Source organism: Geotrypetes seraphini, chromosome 11 (assembly GCF_902459505.1).
Source record: "Geotrypetes seraphini chromosome 11, aGeoSer1.1, whole genome shotgun sequence".
Lineage (NCBI taxonomy): Eukaryota > Metazoa > Chordata > Amphibia > Gymnophiona > Dermophiidae > Geotrypetes > Geotrypetes seraphini.
The window spans coordinates 70,758,289-70,771,299 of record NC_047094.1 but is presented as its reverse complement, the minus strand read 5'-3'; the positions used below and the strand labels follow the sequence as shown (position 1 = coordinate 70,771,299).

The 13,011-nt window shown below is 44.4% G+C and overlaps 1 protein-coding gene across 1 annotated transcript in view; it reads left to right on the top strand.

Moving 5' to 3' along the window:
- ARHGEF1 (Rho guanine nucleotide exchange factor 1) overlaps window positions 1-13,011 on the top strand; it is a 207,644-nt gene that overhangs the window by 153,455 nt on the left and 41,178 nt on the right. Inside the window, exons 29-30 of the mRNA XM_033962587.1 lie at window positions 1,372-1,482; window positions 7,882-7,949. Coding sequence (XP_033818478.1) covers window positions 1,372-1,482; window positions 7,882-7,949 — 179 coding nt within the window. The remainder of the gene's footprint in view (window positions 1-1,371; window positions 1,483-7,881; window positions 7,950-13,011) is intronic.

Genomic DNA, 13,011 nt, shown 5'->3' with positions numbered 1-13,011 from the left:
CTTCCATACCACCCTGACTCCCTTTCTCACCCTTCACCATGCTTCCACACCACCCTGACCCCCCTTTCTCACCCTTCACCATGCTTCCATACTACCCTGACCCCCTTTCTCACCCTTCACCACGCTTCCATACCACCCTGACCCCCTTTTTCTCCTTCCACCACCCTTCTATGCTTCTTTCTCTCCATCAAAATCAACAAGGTCCCGCGATGATTACTTTTGCTGCCGCTGCTTCAGAAGAGGTAAGTGATGTTGGAGGGGGCTGGGCCGGCAGAGGTAAGGTCCCACGATGACTGCAGCTGCCGGTCCACCCCCATCCGACATCACTTACCTCTTCCGAAGCAGTGGCAGCAAAAGTAATCATCACGGAACTTTCGTGCACTTCAGCGCGGCTGCTGACTCTACTCTGGAATAAATACGGCAGCCATGCTGAGGTGCCGTTTTCAGCAGTGTGGGAGCTTCCGAACCCAGCCTGCTGTGCACCCCCTTGGAGAGTGCGCCTGAGGCTGACCGCCCCCCCCCCCCTTGGTACGCCACTGCAGCCATTGCCTTGTCACACTGCTTTGTCGCCTTCAGATCCTCAGACACTATCACCCCAAGGTCCCTTTCCCCGTCCATGAATATCAGCATCTCGCCTCCCAGCACATACATCCCCCTCAGATTTCTACTCTCCAAATGCATCACTCTGCACTTTTTTGTAGTGAATTTTAGTTGCCAGACATTAGACCATTCTTCCAACTTTTGCAGATCCTTTTTCATGTTTTCTATTCCTTCTGTGATGTCCACTCTGTTACAAATCTTGGTATGAGCCATAAAAAGGCAAACAATTCCTTCTAACTCTTCGGCAATATCGCTTACAAATATATTGAACATAATCAGACCCAGCACCGATCCTAGAGGCACTCCACTACTCACCTTTCCTTCAAGCAAATTCCATTAACCACCACCCTCTGACATCTGTCTGTCAACCAGTTTCTAATCCATTTTGGGTCCTAACTTCAACTGGTTGAGTTTGTTCAAGATCCTCCTATGAGGCACGTTGCAAGACAGTGTCGGGATCTGTCCCCTTTAACACACACTTCCTGTTGCTGTGTGAGCGAGACCTGATTATACCTCCCAACATGCTGGACATAGAGGCTTCATAAAGCATTGCTGTGTGTTTTGGATTTGATCTACAGCCCTGCTCATACACGTAACAGTCATGGCCTTTCCTCATGCTATGGCTGACCTGACGCTGCTGTTACTATCCAGTTGTTTAGTACATAACCACCAGTAGTAAATACTGCCAGATGTCTCCTGCCATCTTGTTTGTTTTCTCCCTGTGACTGATTATAAGGATTGAATACTTTTCCTTTATTTCCCTCTCTGTAGTTGGTGTTCGCTCATCAGTGAGACTGCAGGATCAATAAAACTACCACTGACCTGCCAGCGTAAATACCTTCGGGGTTCATCCAGTGGGCCCAGTCAGCGCAGCCCTGGATCGTAAGTACATCCCTAAGAAACCACATGCGCACACATACACCCCACCTTGGGTGTGCGTTGCCTCAGTAGGTCATACTTCATCACCTGAGAGTACATAGAAGATAACTTAGTGATACACATGTGGATAGACACCATATTTTACTTGTAGTAGCTGAAAAGGTAAGGAATAAGAGGTTTGAAACATGATGACAGATAAAGGCCAAATGGCCCATCTAGTTTGCCCATCTGCAGTAATCATTATCTCTTTCTCTCTCCAAGAGATCCCATGTGCCTATCCCAGGCCCTTTTGAATTTAGACACAGTCTCTGTCTCCACCACCTCTTTTGGGAGACTGTTCCATGCATCACCACCTTTCCTGTAAAAAAGTATTTCCTTAGATCACTCCTGAGCCTATCACCTCTTAACTTCATTCTATACCTTCTCATTCCAGAGCTTCCTTTCAAATGAAAGAGATTCGACTCATGCACATTTACATTACGTAGGTATTTAAACGTATCTATCATACGTTTAAATACCTACGTATCTATCAAACGTATCTATCATACATCTATCATCTCCCCTCTCCCGCCTTTCCTCCAACGTATACAGATTGAGATCTTTAAGTCTGTCCCCATACACCCGGGCTGGATTTAGATGAAAAGAGGCCCTAGGCTATTCCACTTAAGAGGCCCTTTCACCTCCCATTTTTAAGTTTGTAAATTACATGAGAGATAATAAAATACATCATTACTGTGATATATATCAATATGTTAAATGAAACATGTTGTTATTGGTACTAACCTTTATTATTTATTTATTTATATAATTTTACAATATCACCAAGCATATACATCTTGTACAGTAAAGTGAGGTCAAACAACATACTAAACTGAAATTCCAAAATTAAGATATACCACAATCATAGTTCAATTGAAAAATAATAATGGATAAATAAAATAACAATATCCTAGCTGATCTCACACTAGTCCTCAAAATTATTGGATCCAAGATTAAAGAGTAGAACAAATGTAATTCAAATTAATTTAAAAAGAAAAAGTCCATGTCTTACTAAAGTGCAGGGAGTTAACCTTCCATGGGCGCTGCTGTTGTTATTCCTTTTTCAAGACGTTTCCCTGAGAGAAAACCAATTAATTGAGATGGTTCTGTAAAAATATACTTCAATGATAAATATCTAACCACACATTTACATGGATATCTCAAGAAGAAAATGCCACCTATTTGAGTCACTCCAGGTTTTAAAAGTAGAAATTCTTTCCTTCTTTTTTGAGTCTCTCTAGAAACATCAGGGAAAATCTGAATGTGCTGTCCCAGGAAGTCTTTGGACCTATTTTTAAAGTAAAGTTTCATTATCCAATCCTTGTCTGGGGCCAAAGCGACAGACAACAAGAGAGTGGCTGGAACGGCCAGTTCTCTATCTGATTGTTCTAATATTACGGAAATGTCCAGTGACCTCTCCAGGGGTTCTTCAATTTTTTCTTCTTTAGATTGGGGTTTGGCAGGAAGATAATACACTCTTGTAAGAGGAGGTAAGGAACTTTCAGGAATTTCCAATATTTCCATAAAATACCTTTTCACCATTTCTCTAGGAGAAATTGACAGGATCTTTGGAAAATTTATAAACCTCAAATTATTAATTCGACCGTTATTCTCCTGTGCTTCCAACTTCTTCCTGAGTATTATATTATCTTTAACCAACAAATCTTGATTTTGTTTCATAAGCATTAGCTCCTTATTTGTATTTTGTGACTCTGTTTTAAGTTGTGACATATCCTGCTTTAGGTCATTTAATTCTTCTTTTTGTACTTTTAATTCTTTATCCAAACTTTTTATTTGGGGATTTAAAGAATTCCCCAAATTCACTACCAAATCCCATAATGCATCAAGTGTGACTTTAGGTGGTTTTGTAGGTGAAAAAAGTTGTAATGGTGTAGTATCTAAATGTTCTGAAATTAGCTTTACCTCGGTAGCGTCTTGTATTTCCCCAGCCTCTGTTGTCCCGGTCGCAAGTCCTTGCAGAGATAACATATCACTCTGCGTTGTTATTTTCGGCGAGCCCTCCATGCTGGCCTCTGGGAACGAAGAAGAAACCACCTCTTCGGGTGCATTCTGGTCCCGTGGAGAGCTAGCTGCTTGCGGCGTCGGTTGAAGGGGTGGCGTCCTAACGTCGGGGCTAAGAGTGACATCAAGCTCAGGGGATCTCCCCACCATTCCACTCTCTGGCGGTGTCCCCAACGAGCTAGCACCCGACTCTTCTTGCTCCCGTTGTAGGCGTCAGAGAAAATCATCAATTGTTACCACTGGGGTTAAGGGTCGTCGGGAGGCTCCTCCGGCGTTCCTTCCCCGTCTTTTTGGCATAATTAAAGAAGAAGAAGAAAGGTCTTCGCCGACGTCCTCACTGCAATAGGCATGGAACAACCATCTTAGATCCAACTATGGGGAGCAGGATCCGGGTCGGGTCAATTTTCCCAAATTAAAAGTTACCTCAATTGGATTCCCGGACTCCTTGTGGCTCCTAAGGGGCTCCCAAGGGGCCTTGCGTGCCCCTTAGGGCACGCCCCTTTGGCCACGCCCTTTGGCCACGCGGCTGCGGCCGCAACCGCAGCAGCGGTTGCCTTTTACGATGTTGGAGACGGACCCAATGACGTCAGGGGTCCATCTCTGTGGATGCCTGTCAGCGTTGCAAACCGGGAGGAAAAGAAGCCGCTGATGCTGGAGTCTGAGACCAGCCACGAGTCTCCTCACAATATCCTCCAGTCCGGTAACTGCTCCCAGATTGCTGCAGCAGCGGCTGCCTTTTACGATGTTGGAGACGGACCCAATGATGTCAGGGGTCCGTCTCTGTGGATGCCTGTCGGCGTTGCAAACCGGGAGGAAAAGAAGCCGCTGATGCTGGAGTCTGAGACCAGCCACGAGTCTCCTCACAATATCCTCCAGTCCGGTAACTGCTCCCAGATTGCTGCAGCAGCGGCTGCCTTTTACGATGTTGGAGACGGACCCAATGACGTCAGGGGTCCGTCTCTGTGGATGCCTGTCGGCGTTGCAAACCGGGAGGAAAAGAAGCCGCTGATGCTGGAGTCTGAGACCAGCCACGAGTCTCCTCACAATATCCTCCAGTCCGGTAACTGCTCCTGGTACTAACCTTTATAAAAAATGTGACACGGATAATAAATAAAAAAAATTCGATAACACTTATTTGGACATTTATTCTCAGCACCATATATAGTACTTGTAACAATAACTAATCAAACATAACACACAACATTGCCCCTTCCTATGTCCATAGTGCCCCCAGTGCGTCCTTCCTCACCTCACCCCCCCTCTGATGCCCGCCTGCCTCCCATCCCCCTTCCATTGAACACCCCCCCATGCCATCCTGCCTGCCTGCCTTCCATTAAACCCTCCCACTCCGATGCCAGCCTGCCTGCCTCCCATCCCCCTTCCACTGAAACCCCCCACCCACCCCCGATGCCATTCTGGGCCGCCCTGTCCTGACGGATCCACGTTTTGCCTCTCTCCCTGCGGGGCTGGGCTTTGCCCAGCTGTTTCCGGATTGACGTCTTTCCCTCCCCGATCCTCCTCACAGGGCGAGAAAAAGGAAGGGAGAAGCCGAGTCGGCGCCCCGTTGCGACCGGAGCCGGTTCCAATCCCGAAGCGTAGAATTTCTCCTTATTTTCGGTTCAGTGTTTTAGTATTCACTGTTTTTAGAATAGTGTAATTTTAATTTTGCTAACAATTTGAATGTAGGCCCCTCTTGATCTTGAGGCCCTAGGCTGAAGCCTAGTTAGCCTTTAGAAAAATCCGGCCCTGCATACACCTTATGATGAAGACCACATATCATTTTAGTAGCCTTCCTCTGGACCGACTCCATCCTTTTTATATCTTTTTGAGGGTGTGGCCTCCATAAACTACAAAAGATCACTGAAAGAGGAAGACAAGCAAAAATATCTGGAAAAATTAAGAGAGGCTGACCGAGTAGTCAGGAAAGCAAAGATACAAATAGAAGAAAAAATAGCTGATACTGTAAAACGAAGAGACAAAACATTTTTAGATATATCAGTGATAGGAAGAAGTGCAAAAGTGGCATTGTGAGACTCAAAAGTGAAGGGGAGAAATATCTAGAAGCTGATAAAGGCTGAATTTCTTAACAAACATTTCTGTTCTGTGTTCACGGAGAGGGACCGCAGAACACAAAAACAAATAGGGATAGAGTAGTGGTAGACCCTGATCAATTTTCAGAGGATTGTGTTCATGAGGAGCTAGCTAAATTAAAGGTAGACAAAGCGATGGGGCCAGATGGTGGCTCCACTGACTGAACTTTTCAATGATTCTCTAGACTCGGGAATGGTACTGGAGGACTGTAGAAGGGCAGATGTAGTCTCTCTACACAAAAGTGGAAGTAAGGAAGAAATAGGGAATTACAGGCCAGTAAGTCTGACTTCTGTAGTAAGCAAATTAAGGGAAATGCTTTTAAAACAGAGAATGGTGAAGTTTTTGGAAACCAGTGGATTACAGGACTGAAGGCAACATGGATTCACTAGAGGTAGATCTTGTCAGATAAATTTGATCAATATCTTTGACCTTGTAACCAGAGAATTGAATAGAGGGAGTGTGCTAGATGTGGTGCATTTAGATTTTAGCATAGCCTTTGACAGTGTTCCACACAGATGTCTAATAAATAAACTGAGTGCCCTTGGGATGAGCCCCAAAGTCACGGGCTGGGTCAGAAATCAGTTGCGTGGAAGATGATAGAGGGTAATGGTCAATGAAGATCGCTCAGAGGAAAGGAATTTTACCAATGGTGCGCCTCAAGGTTCTGTTCTTGGCCTATTCTTTTTAACATTTTTATAAGCGATATTGCTGAAAGTCTGTTAAGTAAGATTTGCCTCTTTTTGGATGATACCAAAATCTGCAATAGTGTAAACATCCAGGATGATGTGAATAACATGAAGAAAGACCTAGCGAACCTTGAAGAATGGTCTGAAATTTGACAGCTAAAATTTAATTCTAAGAAATGCAAGATCATGCATTTGGGCTGCAAAAACCCAAAGGAATAGTACCGTTTAAGGTGTGATGAACTTATATGTACGACAGAAGAGCAGGACTTGGGTGTGATTGTATGTGATGATCTTAAGGTGGCCAAATAGGTTGAAAGGTGATGGCGAGAGCGCAAAGGATGCTAGGATGCATAGGAAGAGGCATGGCCAGTAGGAAAAAGGAGGTATTGATGCCCCTGTATAAAACTCTGGTGAGACCCCATTTAGAATATTGTGTACGATTCTGGAGGCTGCACCTTCAAAAAGATATAAAAAGGATGGAGTCGGTGCAGAGGAAGGCTACTAAAATGGTGCGTGGACTTTGTCATATGGAGTATGGGGACAGACTTCAGTATCTCAATAGGTATACTTTGGAGGAAAGGCAGGAAAGGGGAGATATGATAGAGACGTTTAAATACCTACGTGACATAAATGCGCATGAGTCAAGTCTCTTTCATTTGAAAGGAAGCTCAGGAATGAGAGGGCATGGGCTGAAGTTGAGAGGTGATAGGCTCAGGAGTAATCTAAGGAAATACTTTTTTGCAGAAAGAGTGGTAGATGCATAGAACAGTCTCCTGGAAGAGGTGATGTAGATAGAGACTGTCTAAATTCAAGAAAGCATGGGATCTCATAGAGAGAGGAAGAGATAATGGTTACTGCGGATGAGCAGACTGGATAGGCCATCATGTTTCTATGTTTTCATGCACATTGAGCATTGTGATCTGTCTGTACCATCTGTGCAGAAGTTAAGGCTTTCCTCTTCCAGGAACAGTGTCTTTCACTGCATCGGCCCCTGGGAGTGGAACAATCTTCCAGAATACATTCGCCAGCAGCAAAATATTCAGAACTTTAGGAAACTGCTGAAAAGACATCTGTTCTGTGAAATGAAATATAGGGTCTGAGTTTGGCTGAGGGAGAAGGAGTGATGACTGTTGAGTGCTGATCACGGTGGTGTTCAATGGTCTGGTTTGTTTTATTTGGTTTAATGATGTCTGTTATTGAGGCATCTTGTATGACTTATGGAATTTTATATTTTGATGTTTGTGTGGGTTTGGCCTTAAATGATATTCATCGTTGATGCAACATGTATATTATATGTAATTTGATTTGATATGTAAGTTTGTAATTTGTTACAGTATCTCTCTGAAGTGTTTTGTATGATAAATGTAAGTGTTTTATTTTTTATGTTAATATGTAACTCACCCTGGATAAGGGCGGTTGAGAAATAAATAAACATAGACCGGATCATCTGTCTTTTACCATGCCTTAATAAACATGAGGAGATATCATATTTGTCTTTTCTACAATAGGAATGTCTCATTTCTTCTAAACTAGCTCTGTTGTCACATCTTTCTTTCTTTTACAGTTTTCAGGAGAACCTTCTGACTTCCTCGGAAAATGGAGGTTCTGTGAAGGAGGCACTGCATATAGATGGTAAGTAATCATTGGTTTCCCCTTCACTCTGTTCTGAGACTATCCATGCTGTGCAGTCCCTGCTCATGAATCCACCTCAGAGATAACTTAGTACTTCGTACAGCATTTTATTCTTATATACCGAAAAAGCTCTAGGCGGTTCACAACAAGATGAGCTAATACATGGGATACAGATAAAATACAAATTAGAATAATGGACTTAAAAACAGATAAAGACAGAAAGCATTTACAATATAATGCAGAAAATACTGGCATGGCAGGGAAAGAAGTAATACATAGAACAGATAAAATACATCAAGTTGAATATAAGGAACTTGATTGAAAAAATGAAGCAGAATGCATTAAGATACCAGCCTATCAAAGAGTTGAGTCTTTAACAATTTTCTAAAATCAAGATAGGAAGAAACCTCTAACATAATTTTTCTAAGCCATGCATTCAATTTAGTGGCTTGAGATGAGAGGGTTCTCTCAAAGAACTTCTTATAATGACAGGATTTTAATGAGGGATATGAAAACAAGTGCACTCTACGTGTGGTCTTTTTGGCGTGACTCAAAGAAAAATGAGACACAAGATAACCTGGTAACAAACCTGAAACTGATTTATAAAAAATATACAGGAAATTTTGAACAGAATTCTCGACTTATCAGCAACCAATGGAGTTTCAAATAAAAAGGAGTGATATGCTCCCATTTAAACAAAAAATGAGGCGAACGGCAGTATTCTGAATCACTCTCAATCGAGAATACTTAAGATAGAAGACTGTACCAGTAAACAAAAGGAAGTTTCGTCAAAATACTTCTTAATGGTACGAAGCTTCCAAAGTCTTAATGCATGACCCATCTCACTTTGGGCTGTTATCTGTTTTTCTTCAGTAGAGCTAGAGATTTCTGAGGACAGAAATGTAAAACATAATGGCAGAAAAGGACCATATGACCTTTTCACTCTGCCCATCCACCCCAGTTGCTCAACTCTGTAATGACTCCCTCTTGCTCAGAGATCCTTTTTGTTTGACCCAGGCAATCTTGAATTCTACTTCTTTCCTTGACTCCTCCAACTCCACTGAAAAACTGTTCATTAAAGAAATATTTTTTGACTATCTTCATTCCCTTCCACAAAAAAATTCCATTAGGGTAGGTGTCCAAATAAACTGCACATTCAATTTTCCAAAATAAATCCAATAAAAAAGGATTTTGTACTGTTGAATTTACTTATAATAGGTTCAGAAAAGCCTCTGAGTATATGCCCACAGTGCAGGTGCTGTGAGTTTTGCTCTGTCAAACAGAAGTAGCCGATGGTATAATTCTCTGATGTAGTGGTGGTAATGCCACAAAACCTGCACTACGTTGAAGTGTAACAAGCAGCAGAGAAGAAAGTACATTTGACAGCAAGTAAGAACAGAAGAATAGTCTTACTGGGTCAGATCAGTGGTCCATCTAGCCCAGTATCTCATCTTCATGATGATAATAATAATAGTTTATATACCGCTGGACTGTTAAGTTCTATGCAGTTTACAATGATTAGAAAATGTTACAAATTGAGTAGAACTTACATAGTTGGGGATTAGTGACTAACAGTTTATGAGATCAGTTGTTGTGGGAGAAATTGTGCAGATCAGCTACCTAGGTACTTCAAGAACAGGTGGAGGGGCATAATCAAAAAAACTGTCTAAGTCCCTTTTTGGCCTAAGTCCTTAAACGTTCAAAGCAGAAGCAGGGAAAGTGTCCATAACCAAACCAAACGTCCTTGTTTTGATTATGGCCTTCCTCTGCCTAAACGCCCAATCACCACTACGTCTAAAAGTACACCCACACGACGTCTACACTTTTTAGCCATAATGAAACAAAAAAACGCCTAAGCCCCAAACGTCCAACAGAAGGGCTTTTAGGCGAAGGAGGAGCCAGGCCTTCGCCTAAAAGCTGGATTCTGTAACCGGTGTCTGTCAAAAACAACACCGGTTACAGAATCCCCCCCCAACGATCCATGCAGGAGGGTGCCCAAGCCCTCCTGCTATGTCGAACCGCCAACCCCCCTCCCCCCGACAACATTGGGGCAAGAGGGAGCCCAAGCCCTCTTGCCCCGCAGCACCCCCAGCAATCGTGCCCCCCCCCCCCCGCCGAGTACAATCAGGCCAGGAGGGAGCACCAAACCCTCCTGGCGTGCGGCGACCCCCGACTCGAGTGGGCCAGGAGAGAGCCCAGGCTCTCCTGGCCGATGGCGACACCCCCCCCCCCACGAGTACGATCGGGCCAGGAGGGAGCCCAAACCCTCCTGGCCCCGGCGACCCCCCCCCCCGCCGCTACTGGAATGGGCCAGGAGGGAGCCCAAACCCCCCTGGCCCCGGCGACCCCCCACCCCCCACTACAATACGGGCAGGAGGGATCCCAGGCCCTCGACGCAACCCCCTCCCCCCAACGATCACCCCCCTGCCAACCCGCGACCCCCCCCGGCCGAACCTACGACCCCCCCACCCCCCTTCCCCGTTCCTTTTCCAAGTTGGCCGGACAGACGAGCTCCAAACCCGCCCGTCTGGCAGGCAGCCAACTCCAGAATGGGCCCGGATTGGCCCAGCCGTCCCAAAGCCCCGCCCACAGGTGAATATGTGCCCCATTAAAAAGAAAAAAAGTACTACTACCAATGACAGCTTTCCACGGTGAACTGGCACCAGGAACCAACCCCCCCATCTCGTGGCAGCAAAAACAGTAGGAGAAATGCCCACTCCCTCCTGCCATGCCAGCCCCACCACCACACGTGAGAAAATATGGCAGAAGGGAAGCCCACTCCCTTCTGCTAATGGAGGCCCCCCTAACCATCTCCTCCTCCCCCCCCAAAAAAAAAGGTTGGAGGGATGCCCACCCAATTTCCCAGAACCTTCTCAGTACCTTTTTCCTTTGAAAACAGGAGGGAAGCACGATCCTTCTACCTTCAAGACCCGCTGATTCAAAATGGCAGACCTTCCCTCCTTGGTGAATTATGTGATGCAAGGGGAGGGGCCCTAGGCATCTGAGCCAATCAGGGCCTTAGACTCCTCCTTCGGTAGAGGCATCTACAGAGGGAGGAGCTTAAGGCCCTGATTTGCTCAGATGGGAGCATCCTGTGGTAGGAGGGAGTGAGTATCCCTCCTTCCTTTTTTTTTGGGGGTGGGGGGAGGAAGGGTAGGGTAGGGTAGTATATGGTTCAGTGGGGGGTTCCATTGGCAGGAATGAGTGGGCTTACCTCCTGACAATTTTCTCTTGCACGGAGGGGGAGTCATCATGTCAGGAGAGAGTGGGCTTCCCTCCTGCAAATTTTCTCTCGCGCAGGGGGATAGGAGCAGGAGCTGCCATGGCAGGAGGGAGTGGATAAAAGGTGAAGTGAAAGAGGCTATTAGAGCCAAAAAACATCCTTTAAAGAATGGAAAAAGTATTTGAATGAAGAAAATGAAGAAACAAGCACTCACAAGTTAGATACAAAGCATCTATAAAGAAAGCTAAGAAAGAATATGAAGAGGAACTTGGTCATTTTTCTCAGTGGAGGACAGTAAACAGTGGTGTGCCTCAGGGGTTTGTACTGGGACAGGTGTTATTTAATTTATTTATAAATTATCTAGAAATTGGAACGACGAGTGAGGTGGTTAAATGTGCAGAGGACACTAAACTGTTCAAAATTGTTAAAATGAATGCGGATTGTGAAAAATTGCAGGCAGACCTTAGGAAATTGTTATATGTTACATTTTATGTATTGCACTATTGAAGTTTGAAAAATCAATAAAGAATTTTTTTAAAAAAAGAAAGACTGGGCTTCCAAATGGCAGATGAAATTTGATGTGGACAAATGCAAAGTGATGCATGTTGGGAAGAATAACCCAAATCACAGTTACCGGATGCTAGGATCCACATTGGGGGTTAGCGCCCAAGAGAAAGATCTTAGACATTATGATGAAACCTTCCACCCAATGTGTGGCAGCGGTCAAAAAAGCAAACAGGATGCTAGGAATTATTTAAAAAGGGATGGTTAACAAGACTAAGAATGTTATAATGCCTCTGTATTGCTCCATGGTGCGACTTCACCTGGAGTATTGCGTTCAATTCTGGTCTCCTTATCTCAAGAAAGATATAGTGGCGCTAGAAAAGGTTCAAAGAAGAGCGACCAAGATGATAAAGGGGATGGAACTCCGATCGTATGAGGAAAGACTAAAATGGTTAGGACTTTTCAGCTTGGAAAAGAGACAGCTGAGGGGAGATATGATTGAAGTCTACAAAATCCTGAGTGGAGTAGAACAGGTACAAGTGGATCGATTTTTCACTCCGTCAAAAATTACAAAGACACTCGATGAAGTTACAGGGAAATAATTTTAAAACCAATAGGAGGAAATATTTTTTCACTCAGGGAATAGTTAAGCTCTGGAATGCATTGCCAGAGGTTTTGGTAAGAGTGATTAGCGTAGCTGGTTTTAAGAAAGATTTAGACAATTTCCTGCAGGAAAAGTCCATAGTTTGTTATTGAGAGAGACATGGAGGAAGCCACTGTTTGCCCTGGATTGGTAGCATGGAATATTGCTATTCCTTGAGTTTTGACCAGGTACTAGTGGCCTGGATTGGCCACCATGAGAATGGGCTACTGGGCTTGAAGGACCATTGGTCTGACCTAGTAAGGCTATTCTTATGTTTTTCTCACATGGGGGGTAGAGTCGACATGGAAGGAGGAAGTGGGCATTCTTCTAACGTTTTCGCTACTGTGGTGGGGGCGGAGGGGGGGGTGCCAATTTGTTAGGAAGGGCTGTCATGTGCGGGTGGGGTGCTTTTTATTTTCTAATGGGGCGCATCTGTGCCCATTAAAAAAAAGGGGGGGGGGTGGGGGGCTAAACTGAAGTTAGACTAATAAGCAACTGGTCTTGATAAATCGCTTTTTTTGGATCACTAAAAGCGATCACTTTTTGTGTGCATCAGAAAGCCATGTTAGAGTATCAATCACTCTACTAGTTTACATGACATTTCAGTATTAATGAGCTTATTTGCTTGGTTGGAACAGGGAAAGAGCGATCATGCGGTGAGCTGTGTTCTGCATCGGGTCAGCAAATGCGAT